Raw genomic sequence first — 18,373 nt, forward strand, 5'->3', positions numbered from 1 at the left:
TAGGCTGCCTCTGTTTTCCTTCCTTCACTCCTCTGGAGGCTGTCAAAACCTCAGGATTGCATCCCTGGACACTGGGGAGTACCACCGGCTGAGTGGAATTACCACTGGCAGTGGTGTGTGGCCATCGGCACAAAATGAAGCTATCGGCAGAGAAAATATTGCCGGTCGGCACTTTACACTGCCGGTCGGCAGAGTGTTCCTGCAGAATCTGCAAATGACAACAACAGAGGGCAAGACAAAGCATGGCAGCACAATTCAAGGCATGTATGCACCAACCATGTCCCTTATCATGATAATGACTCAAAGGGGCATGTGCCTCGATTCTCGGACCACCAATCACGCATTTCCATGCATGATGGCCCAAAGAACCAAGTATGCAACTTTGATTTCAAATGCAATGCAAACCAATCAAACCAAAAAAGGCCCAATTCCTATCATCAAGTCAAGGAACAAGGCATGCATGCAAGATGCAATGCAACCTAAGCATGCAAGCTAAGGATGCAACATGGCATGGCAACTAACTTATGCAAGCATACAAGCAAACATAGGGGCATGCAAATGGATGCAAAGATGGACTTATGCATGAATTAGGCAGCTCCAAATAGGCCTAAAACAGTAGCCATTAATGCTAAAATGAGGGGCCAAATATACATGCACACATGCACCTAATTGAAGGCCAACACTTAAGCACAAATTGCACAACCCTCAAACACATTTGAAAGGGAGAATCATGGACTAATTATCATGCAATATAAGCATTGAAATCATGCTAAAACATGGTGCCAAACCAAGCAATACATCAAGTCAAATATGCAATAAATAGCCTCAAGTGTTCAAAGCAAATCCAAGGAGCATTGAACTACACTTAACAAGACCAAACATGGCATGAACTAAATGACTAAAAACAGAGTTTTAGCACATTAATACAAGGCCTAAGGACCACGTAGATGGCATCTAAATGATCCAAAACAAAAGCATGCACAAACACCAAAACATGGAGCATTGCTATACAAGCTTAAGAGGCATTAAAGATACATGCAAGGCGATCAAACAAGCATGGAAATGGGACTGAAATAACATGTGGGGTGACCCCAAATCACCAAATCGATGCAAAGATGTCATGCTACACATGCACATACTCAAGGCCAACAAGCCCAAATACAAAGGAGCTATATCAAGCATGCCAAAATCAACCCAAACACTTATGGACAGACCTAAAACATGGCAAAACATGCATAAAATCTTCACAAGACTAAGCCTAAAACATGCTCCCACAAAGGCTAACAACCTAAGGCACATTAAGGCATAAACAAGGCATTACAAGGCAACTATGCTAAGCATGCATGGAGTACCAAAACCAACTTAAAGTCATGTTATATTATGGATATATAAGCATGAAAAACAACCTAAACATGCTCAACACACACTCAAGCATAATGCTCTCTCAAGAGGCCAAAATATGCCCTTTTCAAGGACAACAAGGAGAGGGGGTGGCCCTCTCCTTCTTGGGACTTCAAGGCATCATCTTCACCACTGAAATCCCTCAAGATTTCAGTGGTGAAGAGACCCCAACACCAAAATCCCGGAGCTAGCACAAAATGGCTCAAAATGAGACCTTTCAAGGCCTAAGGGGGGTCAACCACCCTCAAACAACAAAACACTCTTAATAAACAATAAAGAGGGCCTAAAAACAGAACTTTTTATGTTATACAATAAGCACAAAAACAGCTCTAAGATAGGTAAAAAATCAATGCAAAAATGGGGAAAAAGGAGACTAGGTTCTCACCCTTGAAGACCCCTTCACAAATGGTGCTCCAATGGCCTCCTTTCGCTTGAATCCAACACCAAAACTTCAAAATCAGTCCCTTAGAACCTCAGGAGCCAAAGGAAGGTGAAACACTAGGTGTTTGTGTGCAATAGTAAGACACAAAACACCTAGTGCACAAATGAGAGGGAAAGAGAGATAGAAAATGTATCTAACTCAAACCCTAAAACCAGAGCTCAACAATGGCTGTTTTTTCTCTCAAAATATCTCAACTCTCTAACCTAAGTCCCTCTTTTTTGCTCAAGAGAGAGCCTCTCTCTATATCTCTTGTAAAGCTTACAAGACAAGCTTTACAAGAGGGAGATCCCTCCATACACGTGTATGGAGGGATGCAAAAGCAAGACAGCTGTCTAAAAATATCTGCAAAAGCAGATGAACAGCAATCGGCCGGCCAAAAATGCCATCTTGGCCAAAAAGAGTGCCAACCGGCACAAAATAGTACTGACCGGCAACAAAAAGTGCCGGCCGGCAAACTATATTGCCGGTGGGGACAAAAACCAGCCGGTGGCCTCTAGCCACTGCCGGTGGTGGGTGGGGATGGTCTACAAGCCCCACCCTGCCTCTCAAGGGCAAGATGCAAGTGTTTGGTGCAAAACCAGACACTAAACGGTCGAGTTCGGGGATCCTGAGGCAAGGCGCGCGAGCCGAGACCTCCGGGAACTCCAAACGAACACAAACATGGATAATCACCGAGTGTTCAAACGGTGACGTCCAAGTCTTGAGGACGGTCAAAAATGGGGTTCTACAGTGTTCTTAAAAGAACATGGGACTTTTTGTTACAACTTTTGGAGGTGATTTTAACTTATTTTAATTTGAGAGTCTATGCCAATCTGTTTAATAAAGCTTCTGCTTATAGCTTATTAAATAGAAATAACTTAAATAAGTTGATTATTTAAAAGCTGAGATAGGGGTGCTTTTAACTTTCACTTTCTAATTATCAGCTTTTAACTTAAAAAAAGCTCCACCAAACAGGGCTCATGTATCATAAGAAAAGTTATAATTTTTGTGATGGAACAAAATTATGAATGGTAAAATTATGATGTGCCTAAGCTATGAATAATAAAATTATATTTTTTTTGGTAAATGTTATACTTTTTGTAATAAGTAAAAAAAATTGCTTTTTTGTAATAAACAATAAATTATAATTTTTATGATAAAAGTTATATATTTTGTATAATGCATACTATATATATATATATATATATATATATATATATATATTATGAAAAATACTCAGGTATGTAATGCACACTGTATACAACCTACTATAAAATTACATAAATTTGTAAGTTAAATATAAATTCGTGTTGTGAAAATTTATAATAAAATTATATACAGTATACAATACATAACGAAAAACTTTCCATATACGATTTTTAAAGTGCACATTATAACGTTTTTGGTTAAATATGTGATTAATACGATTATGAAAGTTTTGTGGTAGTTACTTATAAGACTTCTATGACTTTTTGTTGTAAGTCAAATTAATTTTTAGTTTATGAAAGTTTACAGTGTTTTTTGGTATATACCGGATTAAAGATCATAAAACTTGAAGGAAAAAAAAATTATTTTTAAAATTCAAAACAAAAGTTATTTACACATTATTTTATTTGGGTCATAATCATCTTATTTGATTCACATTATCTCTTATTTTGGTTTCATATTAGTACATGTTATTTTAGCACATCATCATATTTGGATCATATTCATCTTATTTAGATCACATCACATCTGTACTACATCACTTCAATTCCAACTCTGACTCTGACTCTGACTCAGACTCATATTTTACATTTTTTCATAAAAAATCAAAATATATATTAATCTAACACTCCTCAAACAATCTCATAGTTTATAATGCATATGCGCTTTTGGGTTGGCTTTTTGGCTTTTTAACTTTTTTGGCTATTTTAGCCTGGACTAAAAAGTTTAGTTTGGGAAGAACTTTTTGACTTTTTAGACTTTTTTGTGAAAGAAGAGTGTAATGATTATAGATTAGATGTGATGTTTTGTTTGTTGTGGTTAAAATAATCTATTTTGTCTTTTATACAAAAAAATAGCCCAAAAAAACCCACAAAATCACTTCCCAACGGTGCCAAAGGCATACCACTCCCCTAGAGAACAAAAGAAACACAAACAAACCCATCCCCTCACATCAACACCATAGAGTTACTACTTGATTCCATCAAGATTTCCCAACTCATTTCACTGTCACAAATAAAATAATTATAAAAAAATAAAAAATAAAAAAACCAACACTTGCCATGTGAATCCCCACCTCACCCAAAAATAAATAAATAAATCTCAAATGCATATAAATTACCTCACCTCACAGACTCTCTTCAGACAACTTTTGTGGACTAGTCGTCCTTCTCTTGACCTTTGTCTACCAAAATCCTAGATGGGTTTTTGGTACCAAGCTCTGTTAACATTGTTTCTTCAAGCTCTGTTTGTTTCTTTGTCTTTGCAAGAGGCAAGAACAGAGCAAGTCTACAATGTGAGCAATTTGAGAGGTAGAGAGTTATTAGCAGCAAATGGGTGTAATTTGTTCCAAGGGAAATGGGTTATTGATTCTTCTTATCCACTCTATGATTCCTCAAGCTGTCCTTTCATAGATCCTGAATTCAATTGCCAAAAATATGGTCGCCCTGATAATGGGTATCTCAAGTACTCTTGGAAACCTGACTCCTGTAACTTACCCAGGTACCCCTCTCTCTCTCTCTCTCTCTCTCTCTCTCTCTCTCTCTCTCTCTCTATATATATATATATATATGCATATCTGTGTCTGCAAATGCTGATATATATACATATTCAAAATCAATGCTTTGGTTTGAAATTTCATTCAAAATACTGAACTCAAAACAATTTCAAGTAATTTGGATTACAATGTATTGAGATGAGTAAAAACTTCATTTACTTTTTTCCTTTTTTTTTTTCTCCCCTTTTTTGTTGTTTGTTGACAATTTTTACAGTAAAATGGACATGGCATAAAGCTAATGAATTTACATTCAATTTGAAATCTTACAAATTTTAAAGGAATATAAGTTCAGTGATTAAAATTCAATCTATTGAGGGTTATTGAGGGTGGTTTGAACTTGCAAACAGTCACTTTGTGCAAATTATATCAAATTAAAAGTGTACACTAGTGTACAAAAAGATGGTGGGTAGTTTAGTTGATAGTAATATTTGGTTTAGTGATTTTATTTTTGAATCCCTATAGTAACAATTATGTTGTGTTTAGTTGGGGGATTTGGGAAGGGATTTGGAAAGGGAAATGGAAAAGGTAGGTGAAATGTGAATAAATCATGCCTATATTTCACATAGTTTCACACACCTTTTCCCTTTCCTTTTTCAAATCCCTCCTCAAATCCATCAAACAAACACATCATTAGTCAACATAAATATTGGAGAAAAATATAGTATTGTTATAGCCTTTTGAGAATCAAAATTATGTGACAAATTTAAAGTATACACTCAATCTACTATTTTGAGATCTCATTTAATTAAAACTAAACTGGGTATACATTTTCTTATCAAATTAATGAGTGCAAGTGAAAATCAAAAAAAAAAAATACACAATATTAATTTGAACTTTATTAGTTTGGTAATCAATTTTCTATATATAGTATATTTTTGGATCTGTTATTTATTTGTGTTTGTTGATGTTGATGAAGGTTTGATGGGAATGAGTTTCTGAGAAGGTGGAGAGGAAAGAACATAATGTTTGTGGGTGACTCACTGAGTCTGAACCAGTGGGAATCGTTGTCATGTATGGTTCATGCGTCGGTGCCAAAAGCCAAAACCTCCTTCGTCAGAACGGCCTTGCTGTCTCATGTGACCTTCCAGGTCAGTTTGTTTTTCACCTTTTTGTGTGTGTGTTTTTTAATTGTTTGTGTCTACATTTGTTTTGCTAAATGCTCTGTTTTCTCTGTTCTGTTCCACATGGTTTGGTATGATATGTATGTGAACCGATTATGATATGTATTTTTTTATTCTAAAGATTTGTATAAGACTATTTGGTATAATTTTTGTTTTTAAGTTATTAAGAATAAATAGTTTAAACAAGTTGAAAAAACTGATTATATGAAAGTTGGCAGAGTGATACTTTTGACTTCTATTTTATGATTATTTGCTTTCAACTTATAAAAATGTGCACCAAACAAGCTTTATAGTGATCTTGGAGTGATTTTTCTTGAATGATTTTATATTGTTTTTTTTATATGGTTGAGATTTTATTCTATAAATGTTGATTGTACAATAATACTAAGTTAAGACTACAAAAAATAAATAAATAAATAAATAAATAAATAAATAAAAATTCTCTAAGATCACTATTGAAAAAATCACTCTAGAGGATCCTTGGGTCTATTTGGTGCATTTTTTTTCTAAACTATAAGTTGATAATCATAAATAGAAGCTAAAAGCACTATTTTCTAACTTTTAGATAATTAGTTATTTATTTATTTATTTATTGAAACTATTTTTACCTCATAAATTAAAAGTATAAGTTACACCAAACAATTAAGCACAAACTTCTAGAATAATAATAGTAAAAGCTATTAATAGCCGTATAAACTGCACCAAACAACACAATTATGTTCTAAACCAATGGCATAGTTGAAAATTTTACAAGTATGACATGTCTAACTCACATTTGTTAATTTATTAGGAGATAAAAAACGATCTTAACTATAATTATCACATAAATAATATCGCGTACCACTTCTGTAATATATAATAATTTTTCCTGAATTTTTGTGTCGTTAAAAAACAAAAATGTTTTGAAATTCTAATTTGTGAGCTTTAATAGCTCTAATATATATGTGCGGACCATCTGATGTGATATTTTGGGTTTTTTTTTTTTTTTTTTTCACCTCACTAGAGCCAATTAGAGCTCTAATTTTAAAGGGATGTATCATTGTTGATCATTCATAATGGTGAACAACTTTAGTAACTTTATCTGTTGTGATGTGGCCAATGACCAAAATGAGAAATGTATTTGTATATATATATTTTTGGGTCAGCCTTCTCTGTAGTTTGCGTGTTATTGGGCCCGTGAGAGCTCACCAAGGGTCTTGTTTCGATGATTCGAAGACATCGCCGAGTACTTTATCTCTACAAAAAATCACATTAATCAGATATTGATAGGAATGACAATTTGAACTCGGTTCGACGGGGACCTGGACCACCCCATCCCGATAAGCTGGGTTTTCCTCGAAAATTACCCCTCATAAGGCCGAGAATGGTATTGAAAAATGGATCCCCGATGGTTTTCGGACTGGGGACGATGATAGGTTCCTCGGCCCTGGCCCCACCCCGCCCCAAATGTTTCCCAAACAATCCTCGTATATATATACTTAGGGCTCCGCTTTTCATCAGCTATCTCTTCCTTCTCTCTCTCTCTCTCTCTCTCTCTCTCTCTCTCTCTAATGATGTATTTGACCCTCAACCTTGTTCTTCATCTTCATCTTCCTTACTCTCTCTTTCGAAGACGACCTCTAGATCATCCTCCACTGCTCCCACTCTTTCGTCGTCGGCTCTTCCCCTCGATCCACTCGCTTCAATTCCCTCCCTTTCAAGTCCTTCAACCCTGTTCTCGATTCTTATAGCTCCAAAAAAGACAAAGACGAGATTATTGGAGATGGAAATACGAAGACGGAGACGATTAAGATAGCTCCGAACCATCCCTGTTGATTTTGGAGGTGAAATCGGCTTCCAATGATCTTGATCTGTCATTGTTGTTGCTACTATTTTTTTTTTTTTTGGGGCCGGAAAATGTTCGAGGTCAGGGAAACCCGATCCCTGTTAGGGGGCGGAGACGGGGACGGTGATAGGTTTCCCTTTAGGGATCGGGGCTGGAGACGGTGAAATTTTCACTACCGGGGATCAAGGGCGAAGAGTGTGATCCTTGACTCCACCCCGGCCTGTTGCAATCCCTAGATATCAATAAACACTTGATCAAATCATATTTTTTTCAACAGTAAATATGATTTCAAAAAAATTTATTGACAGAATTATGATCTGATCAAGTAACTATCAATATCCGATCAACATGATTTTTTGCACTAATAATACACTCGACGAGTTCTATACATTAAACGATTTAGATTATTTAAACAGGACTCGTTGTGGACCCTATAAACCTGAACAACACGATCTAATCCACTACATGGACGGAAGATAATCTGATTCCTATGTTTTTTTTTATTTTATTCCCACCCCAAAGATAAGTGATATCCCACAGATAATTCATCAGAGGCTATTCCACCCCCATGTTTTGTATGATTTTTACTTGTTTTTCACTTGTTTTTAAAACAAGTTTTCACTTTCTCTTTTCACCCACCACCTTTGGCCACCACCACCAGCCACCGACCACCCCTGACCGTCAGTGGGTGTCGAGCCCCGGCCAACCTCCAACAACTCTCTGGCTAGTAGGAGGTCACCACAGACCTTCGGTCACTTTTTGGTGTCCTAGCCACCTCGTGTCTTCCGACGACATTTAACTACTAGCTCCAGCAAATACCTTTGGCTACCCATAACTATCGGTCACCACATCCGTCCACTCTCCATATCCAACTACTAAATCTGGCAATTCATCAAATATATTCCTCTGTTTTTATTTTTATTTGTTTTCAAAATATTTTTATACACCAAATAAATTTTCTAGTTTTTTTTTTTTATAAAATAAACGAAAACTTATTTCTTATTTTTTCTAGACTAAAAATTAAAAACGTTAACAAACCAGACTTTAAAAAGTGAGTTCGTAAAGAACTATTTACTCAAATATTTTTTGGGAAAAAGTTTGTCAAATGATTGTAAAAAAAACAAAAAGAAAAAAGAAAAAGAAAAAGTGAAATGAAAAAGAGTAAATTATACTTTGAATGATGTTTTCTTAGTTGTTTATTAATTTTAGTGAGAACTGTGAAAGTGACAATCGTGTGGTCCTAAAAAAAGAAATCTTCTTTACTTCAACATATAAAACCATCACACCAAAATTTCTTTATTTATATTTTTTGCTCTCCCTTTTTTTTTCTCCCCTTTTAGTCTCTCTCAATTCTTTTTTCTTTTCTTCTTTAAAACAGAATGCAAATATCATCACTCTTGTTTTTTCACATCACAAGGTAATAAATAGGATGTCTACTGACCCAAACTTATTGTTCGAAAATCTTTTTAGAAAATAAATGTAAAGTTGAGATTTAATTGATATTTTGTGAACTCATATTAAGAATGAATCTCGATGACCCATTAATTTTTTTAAAGTAAAATCTACTTTTTTTTTAATTTTTTTTTTAATTTTTTTAAGCATATCTTTACTTCATTCATTATTCAAATGGTGCTGATGGCAAATTAAAGCATAGAAATGTAATTTTCTTCTTCCCAATCATTAAGATATATATATATATATATATTATAATAAAAGTATGAATTTGTGGAAGCTGCTAAGAATCGCATCCAGTCTGTCTTGACAGCTGACTTTATCATTTTTTGGCTTGATGTTTGTAGTTTAGTTTGTAATTGTAGGTAGCAAAAAGACAAATAAATAAATAAATAAATAAACTATAAAAACAAAGTAACAAAATAAACTATAAAGGCAAAGTAACAAAAGTTCGTTTATTGTACTTATTTATTTATTTATTTTTTTTTTATCCTTTTTCATCTTTTGCTTTTGTTATGAAAGCTTTTCATATATACATATATATATATATATATATATATACATTTTTAACTAGAGCTTTTCATTCAATTTGAAGAACAGGAATTTTACCTCATCCATCATTCAAATGAATATGTATATAAGTATGAATTTGTGGAAGCCGTTAAGGAGAACAATAAATAAATAAATAGTTGGCTATGGGCCTACAAGAATCCCATCCTGTCTCTTTTTGTCTTTGACATATCTGACTTTTAGAATTTTTTTGGCTTTACATAATTGTAGTTGTTATTTCTAATTATGAGCATTGAAAAGGGTTGGCTAACTTAACTTTAACTTTAAAATATATAACAAAAAAAAAAAAAACAATGATACATCATTAGGGAAGTGGGGATGTTGTTGAGCGGGTTGAACAACAACGGCTGCTGTGTGGTGAAATGGGCTCATTTTAGAGCTCATTTTGATAATTTAAACTATTTACATTTTAGAATACATCAAATAGAACATGCCAGCAAAAAATTAAGTTAATCGGATGTCGTTACCTATTCATCCACTCACATTTGTATTTACAAAAATAGATAATAATTATGATTTAAAGTATTAAAATAAATACAAATGTGAGTGGATAAATAGGTAAACGATATCCGATTAACTTGATTTTTTACAGACAGGTTCTAATTGATATATTCTAAAGTAATCTAGAATTTAAAATAGAAAAATGCTAAAAACAGTTCTAAGGGCTATCTTTATTATTAGAAAAGTATATAAAAATGTATTAAAGAATATTGAAATGTAATGTTTTGAGTTATGTGAAAAATATATTGAAATCATATATGTCTTGACATTTTTCAATGTTTATCAATATTCCTTAAGATTATTATTAGTACGACCCTTTAAAATATATGAATCAATTTATTTCATTGTGATCGCACCATACTAAGTTTAAATACACATCACAAATTCAAGTTATGAATATCTTTTTATATTTTTTTTAGAGAAAATTTGTGATAAATCCAATCTAAAGAATGTATAAGAGCATCCACAGTAACTCCCTTATAATAGTTTTTTGCTATTATAAAGGGTTAATTCTTCAGAAATCCATTTCCAACAGATCCCTTATCCAACCCCCAACTATAAGTGTTACTACAACTGTAGCTCTCTCATATTTGATAAATTCTTTTTTTTATTTCGTTGAAGGCACGAAGGGGATGTTCTCCCGTATGTCCCCTCGGATATCCTCCCGGATGTCCTGTGAGTGCCTGTAGATGGAGAATGAAAATACCCAAAATCGGCTTGGTTGGTCGACCACCGTTCTTTGTTTTCGGCTGCTTCAATCTACTACTTTGTTGGTCTATTTTGCACTATGTTTTGGGCATGTTTTGCACTGTCTTGAGTCTGTTTGCTGGGGGAAATAAAAGATTATTTTAATAAAATAGAGAAAGAATAGGGAGTTTGTTGGGGGAAGTAAATGAAAAAGTGATTCCTAAAATAGAAAACGGATTTTTTAATAATATTTTAGGGTAAAATATAAGTAGGCTGCTCCAGATGCTCTAAGAAATTAAGTCCAGTAGATATTTTTTATTGGTGAGAGGTGTACCCTTTGTTAAATAGTTTAGTAAAAAGTCCTTTTATTGATTTTGAATGACATTTTGTTTTCAATTCTAAATCTTAATTTATCTGCCGATTGTTTTTGACTATCTGTTCAAGTTTATATATATTTGTTCAAACTTTTTGACTATATGTTCAATTTTTTTTGAGTGTCTGTTCAATTTCCCCTCTTATCTATTCAAATATTTATTATCTATTCAACTTTTCAACTGTCCACTTTTTTATCTATTCAATTTTTTTATCTGTCGAAACCAATCAAATCTTTTTTTTTTTGTTCAAATCTTTCTCTCTATGTGTGTGTGACTCTCTCTCCCTTTATCTGTTGCAATGTGTTTCATCATCATCATCATTATTAACAACAACAACAATCAACTATCAACAACAGATAATAAAGAAATAAAAGAAAAAAAATTCAGATCTAACACATATATTCAAATAGATCTAACACCAAGCTCAAATCTTTAAAAAATTAAAAAACAAACCACACAGAGAGAGAGAGAGAGAGAGAGAGAGAGAGAGAGAGAAACAAGATCCGAGCCTTTTTGAACAGATCTGACCGGAGGGCTGCGAGGTTTCAAAGATGGTTTAGCGGCAGTAGATAGATTAGAATTGCTCAAGGCAAAGATCTCTCAGATTTAGTGGTGGATCTCTCAGAGCTCTCGATGATTTAAGGTTTTCATCAGAGAATGTGGATCTCTCTCTCTGAAATTAGCTCGATCCGACAGTCGTTGATGGCAACACAAATGCTGTCGCTAACGGCGGTGAAGTACAGTGGGCGATGGAGAGAGGTGTGGGCAGCAATGATGGGAACATAATGGGGTTTTGGTTGAAAGGTAGGGGCTTCCGAAGATCTAAAGAATAAGATAACAAGCGACAGCGAGTGAGAGATAATGTGTCGGAGATGGGACGAGAATGGTGGAGGAGATCGAAAATTGTGATCGGAGAAAAGAGTAAGGTAGCGTTGGTTAGAGTTTTCTATGATTTGATAATAGAGCTGTATTTTGAGTTTGTGAGTTTTTCAATTATGATTTGAGCGTAGAAAATTTGTTTGGTTATGAATTTTGAAAAAAAGTTTTAAATTGGGTTTTGGAGGGAGTTTTGGGTTTTTGAAATTAGAGAAGTTATTTGATTAAAAAATTTACAATTCATAACCAAACGCACTATTCAAAATTCTATTCAAAGCTCATATAAAAATTTAAAAAATTCTGAAAATATTTTTTATTTACAATATAAAAATAACAGGTGCCAAAAAAAAAAAAAAAAAACTAAACACTGTTCTGGTCAACCGCTCGGACATTGGGAGATGTCCGGGAGGATGACCGGGTTAGTCAAATTTTTCTGCCTGAAAAAGAGTTTGCAAAAGTGGGTATGGAATTATAATTTGAAAGCTCAAAATAAACACCACACTCAAATCAGTGGGTGAAAATGTATTTGGAACACATAACCAAATACAGCCCGCTGATCACAGAAAAGAGAGAGACAGAGGGGATTGGGTTTGGTTCATTTCATGCTTGTATATTATATATATATACTTGCGTAGTTTAGTCATTTTGCAATAACTTGTCCTTATGGACATAATAAATCAGTGCTGGATCTTTAGATAAGAAAAATCTAATATTAGACTTTTCACTTGAGCAACTTTTTATTTTTATTTTTTAATTTTAATACATAACATTTTTTAAAGCAAAACGATTTAAAATGTCCTTTTAAAAGTCATTTACCGATATGAATAATATTTCAAAATTAATAATGCATTTTAATTTCAATGAAAAATCTATATAATAATAATTTTGTTGGTCTAAAATAAAATACAAATCCTTGAACCATATGGAGACTTTAATGCTTTATTAAATTTGTGCGCATAATGAGCTCCTTAGTGTTAGGTAGATGTTGAAGGATTGGGTCCTCTAAGAAACTGGCAAGCTTTAATCAAGAAATTGACAACATAAGATTAAGTACGTAGTCTATATCATTTTGCGTTGTTTTTGTTCTCAACTAATAACTTTGATATAAAGAAACATTATTGGGGTCATTTATTTCTAAAGGTAATGACAAGGTCTTGCAGCCCAATCACAATATCCTAACACTCTTTACCTAACAAAAGAAAGCATTTAATATAATAGCCGTGTCATGTGACTTTATTAATATGGTATACTTATGATATAGTATACTTTTTATTGAGTTGGGTTTTTTTTAAGCTCACATTTTAATTTGAGAAAATTTGGAACGTCTGTGAGGTTTATCATGGGTTTTGTTTTGATGATTTAAGTCATTTATTTTATAGGACTCTCATGGTATATCATCTATAAAAAAAAAAAATTAAGTCAATTCGATAATCGTAACATTTTTCATTTTATTGCATTTGTCTCTGAAATAATAGACAATAAGTATTTTTTCTAGAATAGACTATCAAATTTTTTGAAAACAGATGCAATAAAATGAAAATGTTACGATTATCAGATCGATCTAATTTTTTTCATGGATAATATATACGAAAAGCCTTACAAAATGAACGATCCGAATCATGAAAACGAAACCTATGGTGAGCCTCATGGTTCCTCCATGTTGTCTCAAATTAAAATGTGAACTTGAGAGAAGCTCAATACTTTTTATTAAGTATTGGATTGTGATAAGCCTCTCGGTTCCTCCAATTTGTCTTCAGTATACTTTGTGAATTGGATTGTGATGTTTGGACTTGTACGGCTTACCACAGATTCTACCTCAATAATCCAAATTATTTATTTTTTAAACCACAATGCGTACCACAATGCGTACCACAATGCGTAGATCCTTCACGATAAAAATTATGTCAATTTGATAATTGTTATGAAATTAGTTTATTATACTTGTTCCCTAAAAAATGGATTGTCTAGTGTCGTTCATTTTTTTGCAAATAAATATCATAAACCAACGTGATTACAGTTATCAGATTGACCTTAATTTTTCATAGATGATTTACACATTGTAGTCTAAAAATAGAATGGTTCAAATCATCACTGGAGACAATCTAAACCCTTTTATTAATTATTTTTTATGTGACAAATGAGAAACTTAAAGTATCACTTTATGCTCATCCTGAGGTATTGAGTGTTTAGCCACGCTAAACTCTAATCCCACCATATGATATCTATTGCACCCGGGAGCCCTCACCGCTTAAAAGCTCCCCCATCTTGATACCCAGACTAAATATATAACTGTATTTTTTATTCTCACAAAATTCTAAAGATAATTTTAAAGAAATAAAAATAAAATAAAAAAAATTGATTTTTCATATACAATGATGTGACCCTTTGTAATTCTTTCTAGGATAAATTACACTTTACCCCCTTTATGTTTATTCACTTTTCACTTTGGCCCCTAAAATTTATTTTTCCTACTTCCCCTATATGTTTCAAGTTTTTCTTATTTTACTCCTAAAGTTAATTTTTGTTAAAAATTAGACAGAAAATGACACATTGGCAGTTACGTAGTATAAAAATATTTTATTATATATGAGTCATATTTCTAACATAAACTTAAATTCTAATATAATAATATATTTTTATGTTATCTGACAATTATCGTAATATTTTCTATCTAATTTTGAACATAAATTAGCTTTAAGAATAAACTAAAAAAAAAAATTGAAACATGAAAAACCAAAGTAGAAAAAAACAAAATTTGAAAGCCAAAGTATGAAAGTGACCAAACTTAAAGAGGATAAAATGTAATTTACCCTTCTTTTTATTCAAACGAAAACACCCACTATTTTGACTCATAATTTAAAAAATGTCAGTGACATATCATACTGAATGAATGAATTTTTTGTATAAAGATTCTATTTACTATCATTTGTTAATGGGTCAAAAACAATTGTCTATATATGATGTAAACCCTTTGTGATTCATTTTATTTTAAACTAAAATACTAGTAATCATTATAATTCATAATTTTAAAAATATAATGAATGAATTTTTTATATATATAATAATTGTAATTGTGAATCATTTTTCAAATTTCTAATGGACCAAATGAATTGCCTCTTGCAGGATTATGGAGTAACATTGTACCTATATCACTCAACATACTTGGTAGATATCGTAAGAGAAAAGGTTGGGCGAGTACTGAAACTTGACTCCATCCAAGGTGGCAATTCATGGAAACAAATGGACATGCTGATATTCAACACGTGGCATTGGTGGACCCACAAAGGCAAATCTCAACCGTAAGATTCATCTCTTCATTTTAGTTTAATTTTTGAAGTTAAAGAGTTTTGGTTTTTCTTTAATTAGGTTTTGTTTGTTGATTGCAGATGGGACTATGTGCAAGATGGGTCAACCATGTTGAAAGACATGGACCGTCTGATGGCATTTTATAAAGGGTTGACAACTTGGGGTAGATGGGTTGACCGAGACATTGATCCTTCCAAGACCAAAGTCTTCTTCCAGGGGATTTCTCCAACCCATTACCAGTAAGTACTTTATCACAACTGTAAAACGGGTGATTATTCAGTATTTTTGGAATATGGACACGCAGTACTCCATAACATTTTAATTGGTAGAGAGGAGTGTGGGCCCACAATTTGTGTTGGGGATGGGAAACAACATGGGTGCTAAGTAATTGGTGATTGGTTCGGAATATGGTCATATAGTGTTATGAAATTATTAAATAATTTCCCCTGTAAAACTAATTTCAACAAATTGCTCCAAATCTCATGATTCATTGTGGAGGGATTTAATTTTGATGAACAATCTTACTTCAATTTATTCACCTCTTAATGCATTAATCTCAGCATAAAATTTTAATTTTCTGAACTACCATAAGAAAAACAATACAAACACAATCTTTTTCAAGTATACAAAACGTTGCCCTAGAAGCACTGCATTCATCCTAGATGGAGACTTGTGAAAATTCGTGTTTAACAACACTGTATAATTTTGAATGTGATCTTGTGAAAAGTTTATATGATTATAGCATTATTGTAATTAATCATAGCTAAGTTTGAATAATAGGAATTTTGAGAGGGAATGAGAATATGATTTTGGGTGTCCGTGATTCTAGTTTTTTGAGTAGATTAGAATAGAAAAGTAATTCATGATTATCTATTTCAGCAAGAATCACATTCTTAAACTAAATAGGAGTACAATTTCCCCACTTTCCCATAGGAATCTAATGTTCCAAGAGAAAATATTAATTTAAGAGTAAAAATTAATAATTGGCTCACAATATGTAAATTTTTATTAATTTTCCACTGATAATTCCTAACGAAACTAAATGCTTGAATAACATTGCCACAAAAATTTATTGCTAATAATGAGATTCTCAATAGTCTAGAGGTTCAAAACTTGTTGGCCACTCATATTGACCTGCATTTCACTCTAGTCAGTATGATTCAGACTTGAATTTCACAACACTCCACACACTACAAATCTGGTCCTGTGCTAAGCAGTTAACAATCAAAACCTATTGTCAATGAAAAAAAACAGGGGAAAAGAATGGAAGTCAGGATCAAAGAACTGCATGGGAGAGCACTTACCACTCACTGGCTCGACTTACCCGGCTGGCATACCTCCAGCTGCCATTGTTGTCAACAAAGTATTGAGCAGAGTCAAGAAACCAGTCTATCTTCTAGACATCACAACACTTTCACAGTTGAGAAAAGATGCTCACCCGTCAGCTTATAGCGGTGACCACTCTGGCACCGACTGCAGCCACTGGTGCCTCCCCGGACTGCCTGATACTTGGAACCAGCTCCTGTATGCAGCACTTATGTAAAATTGAAGACTAGAAAGTGTGATTATTTCCTCACTCGTATTTTTTTTGTCTTTTTTTTTTTTTCCCGTCTACTTAAATGGTAGATAATAAAGTGGGCAAGTGGCAGCCAAGCGTTCACAGCCTTACGAGCAAAAAAAAACAAAAGAGTGGGCAAGAATCAATTGTAAAGTAATTGATTTTTTAGGGACAACAAAAGTTGCCATTTATATGCTTTGGGTGTATAGGGAAGCAAATAGGAAATCACTTTAAGCACATTTTATGTAACAGTGTAATTTGATATTTTATTCTTATTTATTTCACTTGTGTTTTGATTTTGTGAACAATTCATGTTGAATCTCCTAGTAGTTGATCATCTTCATCAAAACTCCTCTCAAATTCTATTCTAGTTTCAAATTCTACGCTATTCATGTTGACTATTGCTTGTGTCATTCTGTTAAAAAGTTGGCTATTCCAAGAACTGACAAACAATCCAAACAAAAGGGCATGCAATACAATTAATTTAGAACCCACAAAATGTATGATAAAGTGCTTTCCTAGATTCAAATTGCATCATTCATACAATATTATTACATTTGCCTGTGCATATCAGCTATCAGTTTAGTTTAACTAATTTATACTAGAATTAAATTGTAGGAATAGAATTTCAGTGCTTTTATTTGTTTCATAGGACCGGGTTGTATGGTTGTTTCATTGGACTGGATTATATGGGACTATTAATTTTGGGATTATCATGTTTGTTTGGACAGGGTTGGATTAAATGAGATTAGCATTCCTAGGGTTGTTAGTCCTTAGATTATCAATCCCTTTGGATTGTGTATATTATATCCCATGTTTGGCTTGACACAAGATTATGGGAAGGGATTGATAAAATCACATCAATTTCGCAATTTAACTAATTAGTCCAAACCTTTCCTTATTCCATTTTATATTTCCCCCACCCTCCCTCGGGATTCTAGCCCCTCATATGAGGGATACTATGTCTAGATGGACTATTTTCTTATCCAAACATTAGATCATGCATTTTGTTAGATTATTAATCCAATCCCATGGTCATGTCCAGCCAAACAAATATGGCCTAAGATTATGTATCATATCCCACGTGTAGAATGTCTTTGAATTAGGAGCAAGATTGGTAAAATCCTATCATATTCCGTGTTTATTTAGAATCACTAGACACTAACTAAATGGTGTAATAATTATTTTACTATTTTAATCCCTAATCTAGGAGGAATTATCCCGTCTTCCAGAAATTCTAACTAAGCTATGTGCCATTCCAATTCTATTGGTTGCATTATGTAATATATAGGAGAAAAAAAAAGAAAAGAAACAATGGATATACAACCAATAGGAAATTGCAAGGGCATACCACGAAGAATATGACACAGACATATGTGATAATTTTTCCTAATCTAGACTTTCCTTAATCCCTCCATTTTATATTTGACCCTCTATGCAACTCAATAATCCCCCATATGGGGGATATACAATTCAAAAATGTCTGCATACGTAGACCATCTTATTCTTCTCACATTGTG

At 33.2% G+C, this 18,373-nt stretch overlaps 1 protein-coding gene across 1 annotated transcript; it reads left to right on the top strand.

Moving 5' to 3' along the window:
• The first annotated feature begins 3,950 nt into the window (after positions 1-3,950).
• Positions 3,951-17,161, top strand: LOC114315927 (protein trichome birefringence-like 38). Its single transcript, XM_028262568.2, has 5 exons — positions 3,951-4,528; positions 5,500-5,671; positions 15,113-15,288; positions 15,376-15,534; positions 16,550-17,161. The coding sequence occupies exons 1-5, from the start codon at positions 4,227-4,229 to the stop codon at positions 16,836-16,838; spliced, it is 1,098 nt and encodes a 365-aa protein (XP_028118369.2). The 5' UTR covers positions 3,951-4,226; the 3' UTR covers positions 16,839-17,161.
• Positions 17,162-18,373: the final 1,212 nt, after the last annotated feature.

Source organism: Camellia sinensis, chromosome 9, assembly GCF_055761805.1.
Source record: "Camellia sinensis isolate YWXY chromosome 9, ASM5576180v1, whole genome shotgun sequence".
In the NCBI taxonomy this organism is placed as follows: Eukaryota; Viridiplantae; Streptophyta; class Magnoliopsida; order Ericales; family Theaceae; genus Camellia; species Camellia sinensis.

What these genes read in the sequence shown, in the direction of transcription:
- LOC114315927 (XM_028262568.2), top strand. Translation starts at nt 4,227, where the DNA reads ATGGGTTTTTGGTACCAAGCTCTGTTAACATTGTTTCTTCAAGCTCTG. An exon ending in CACAAAGGCAAATCTCAACC is followed by an intron (nt 15,289 to 15,375) that starts GTAAGATTCATC and finishes TGTTGATTGCAG; the next exon opens with ATGGGACTATGTGCAAGATG. An exon ending in ATTTCTCCAACCCATTACCA is followed by an intron (nt 15,535 to 16,549) that starts GTAAGTACTTTA and finishes GAAAAAAAACAG; the next exon opens with GGGAAAAGAATGGAAGTCAG.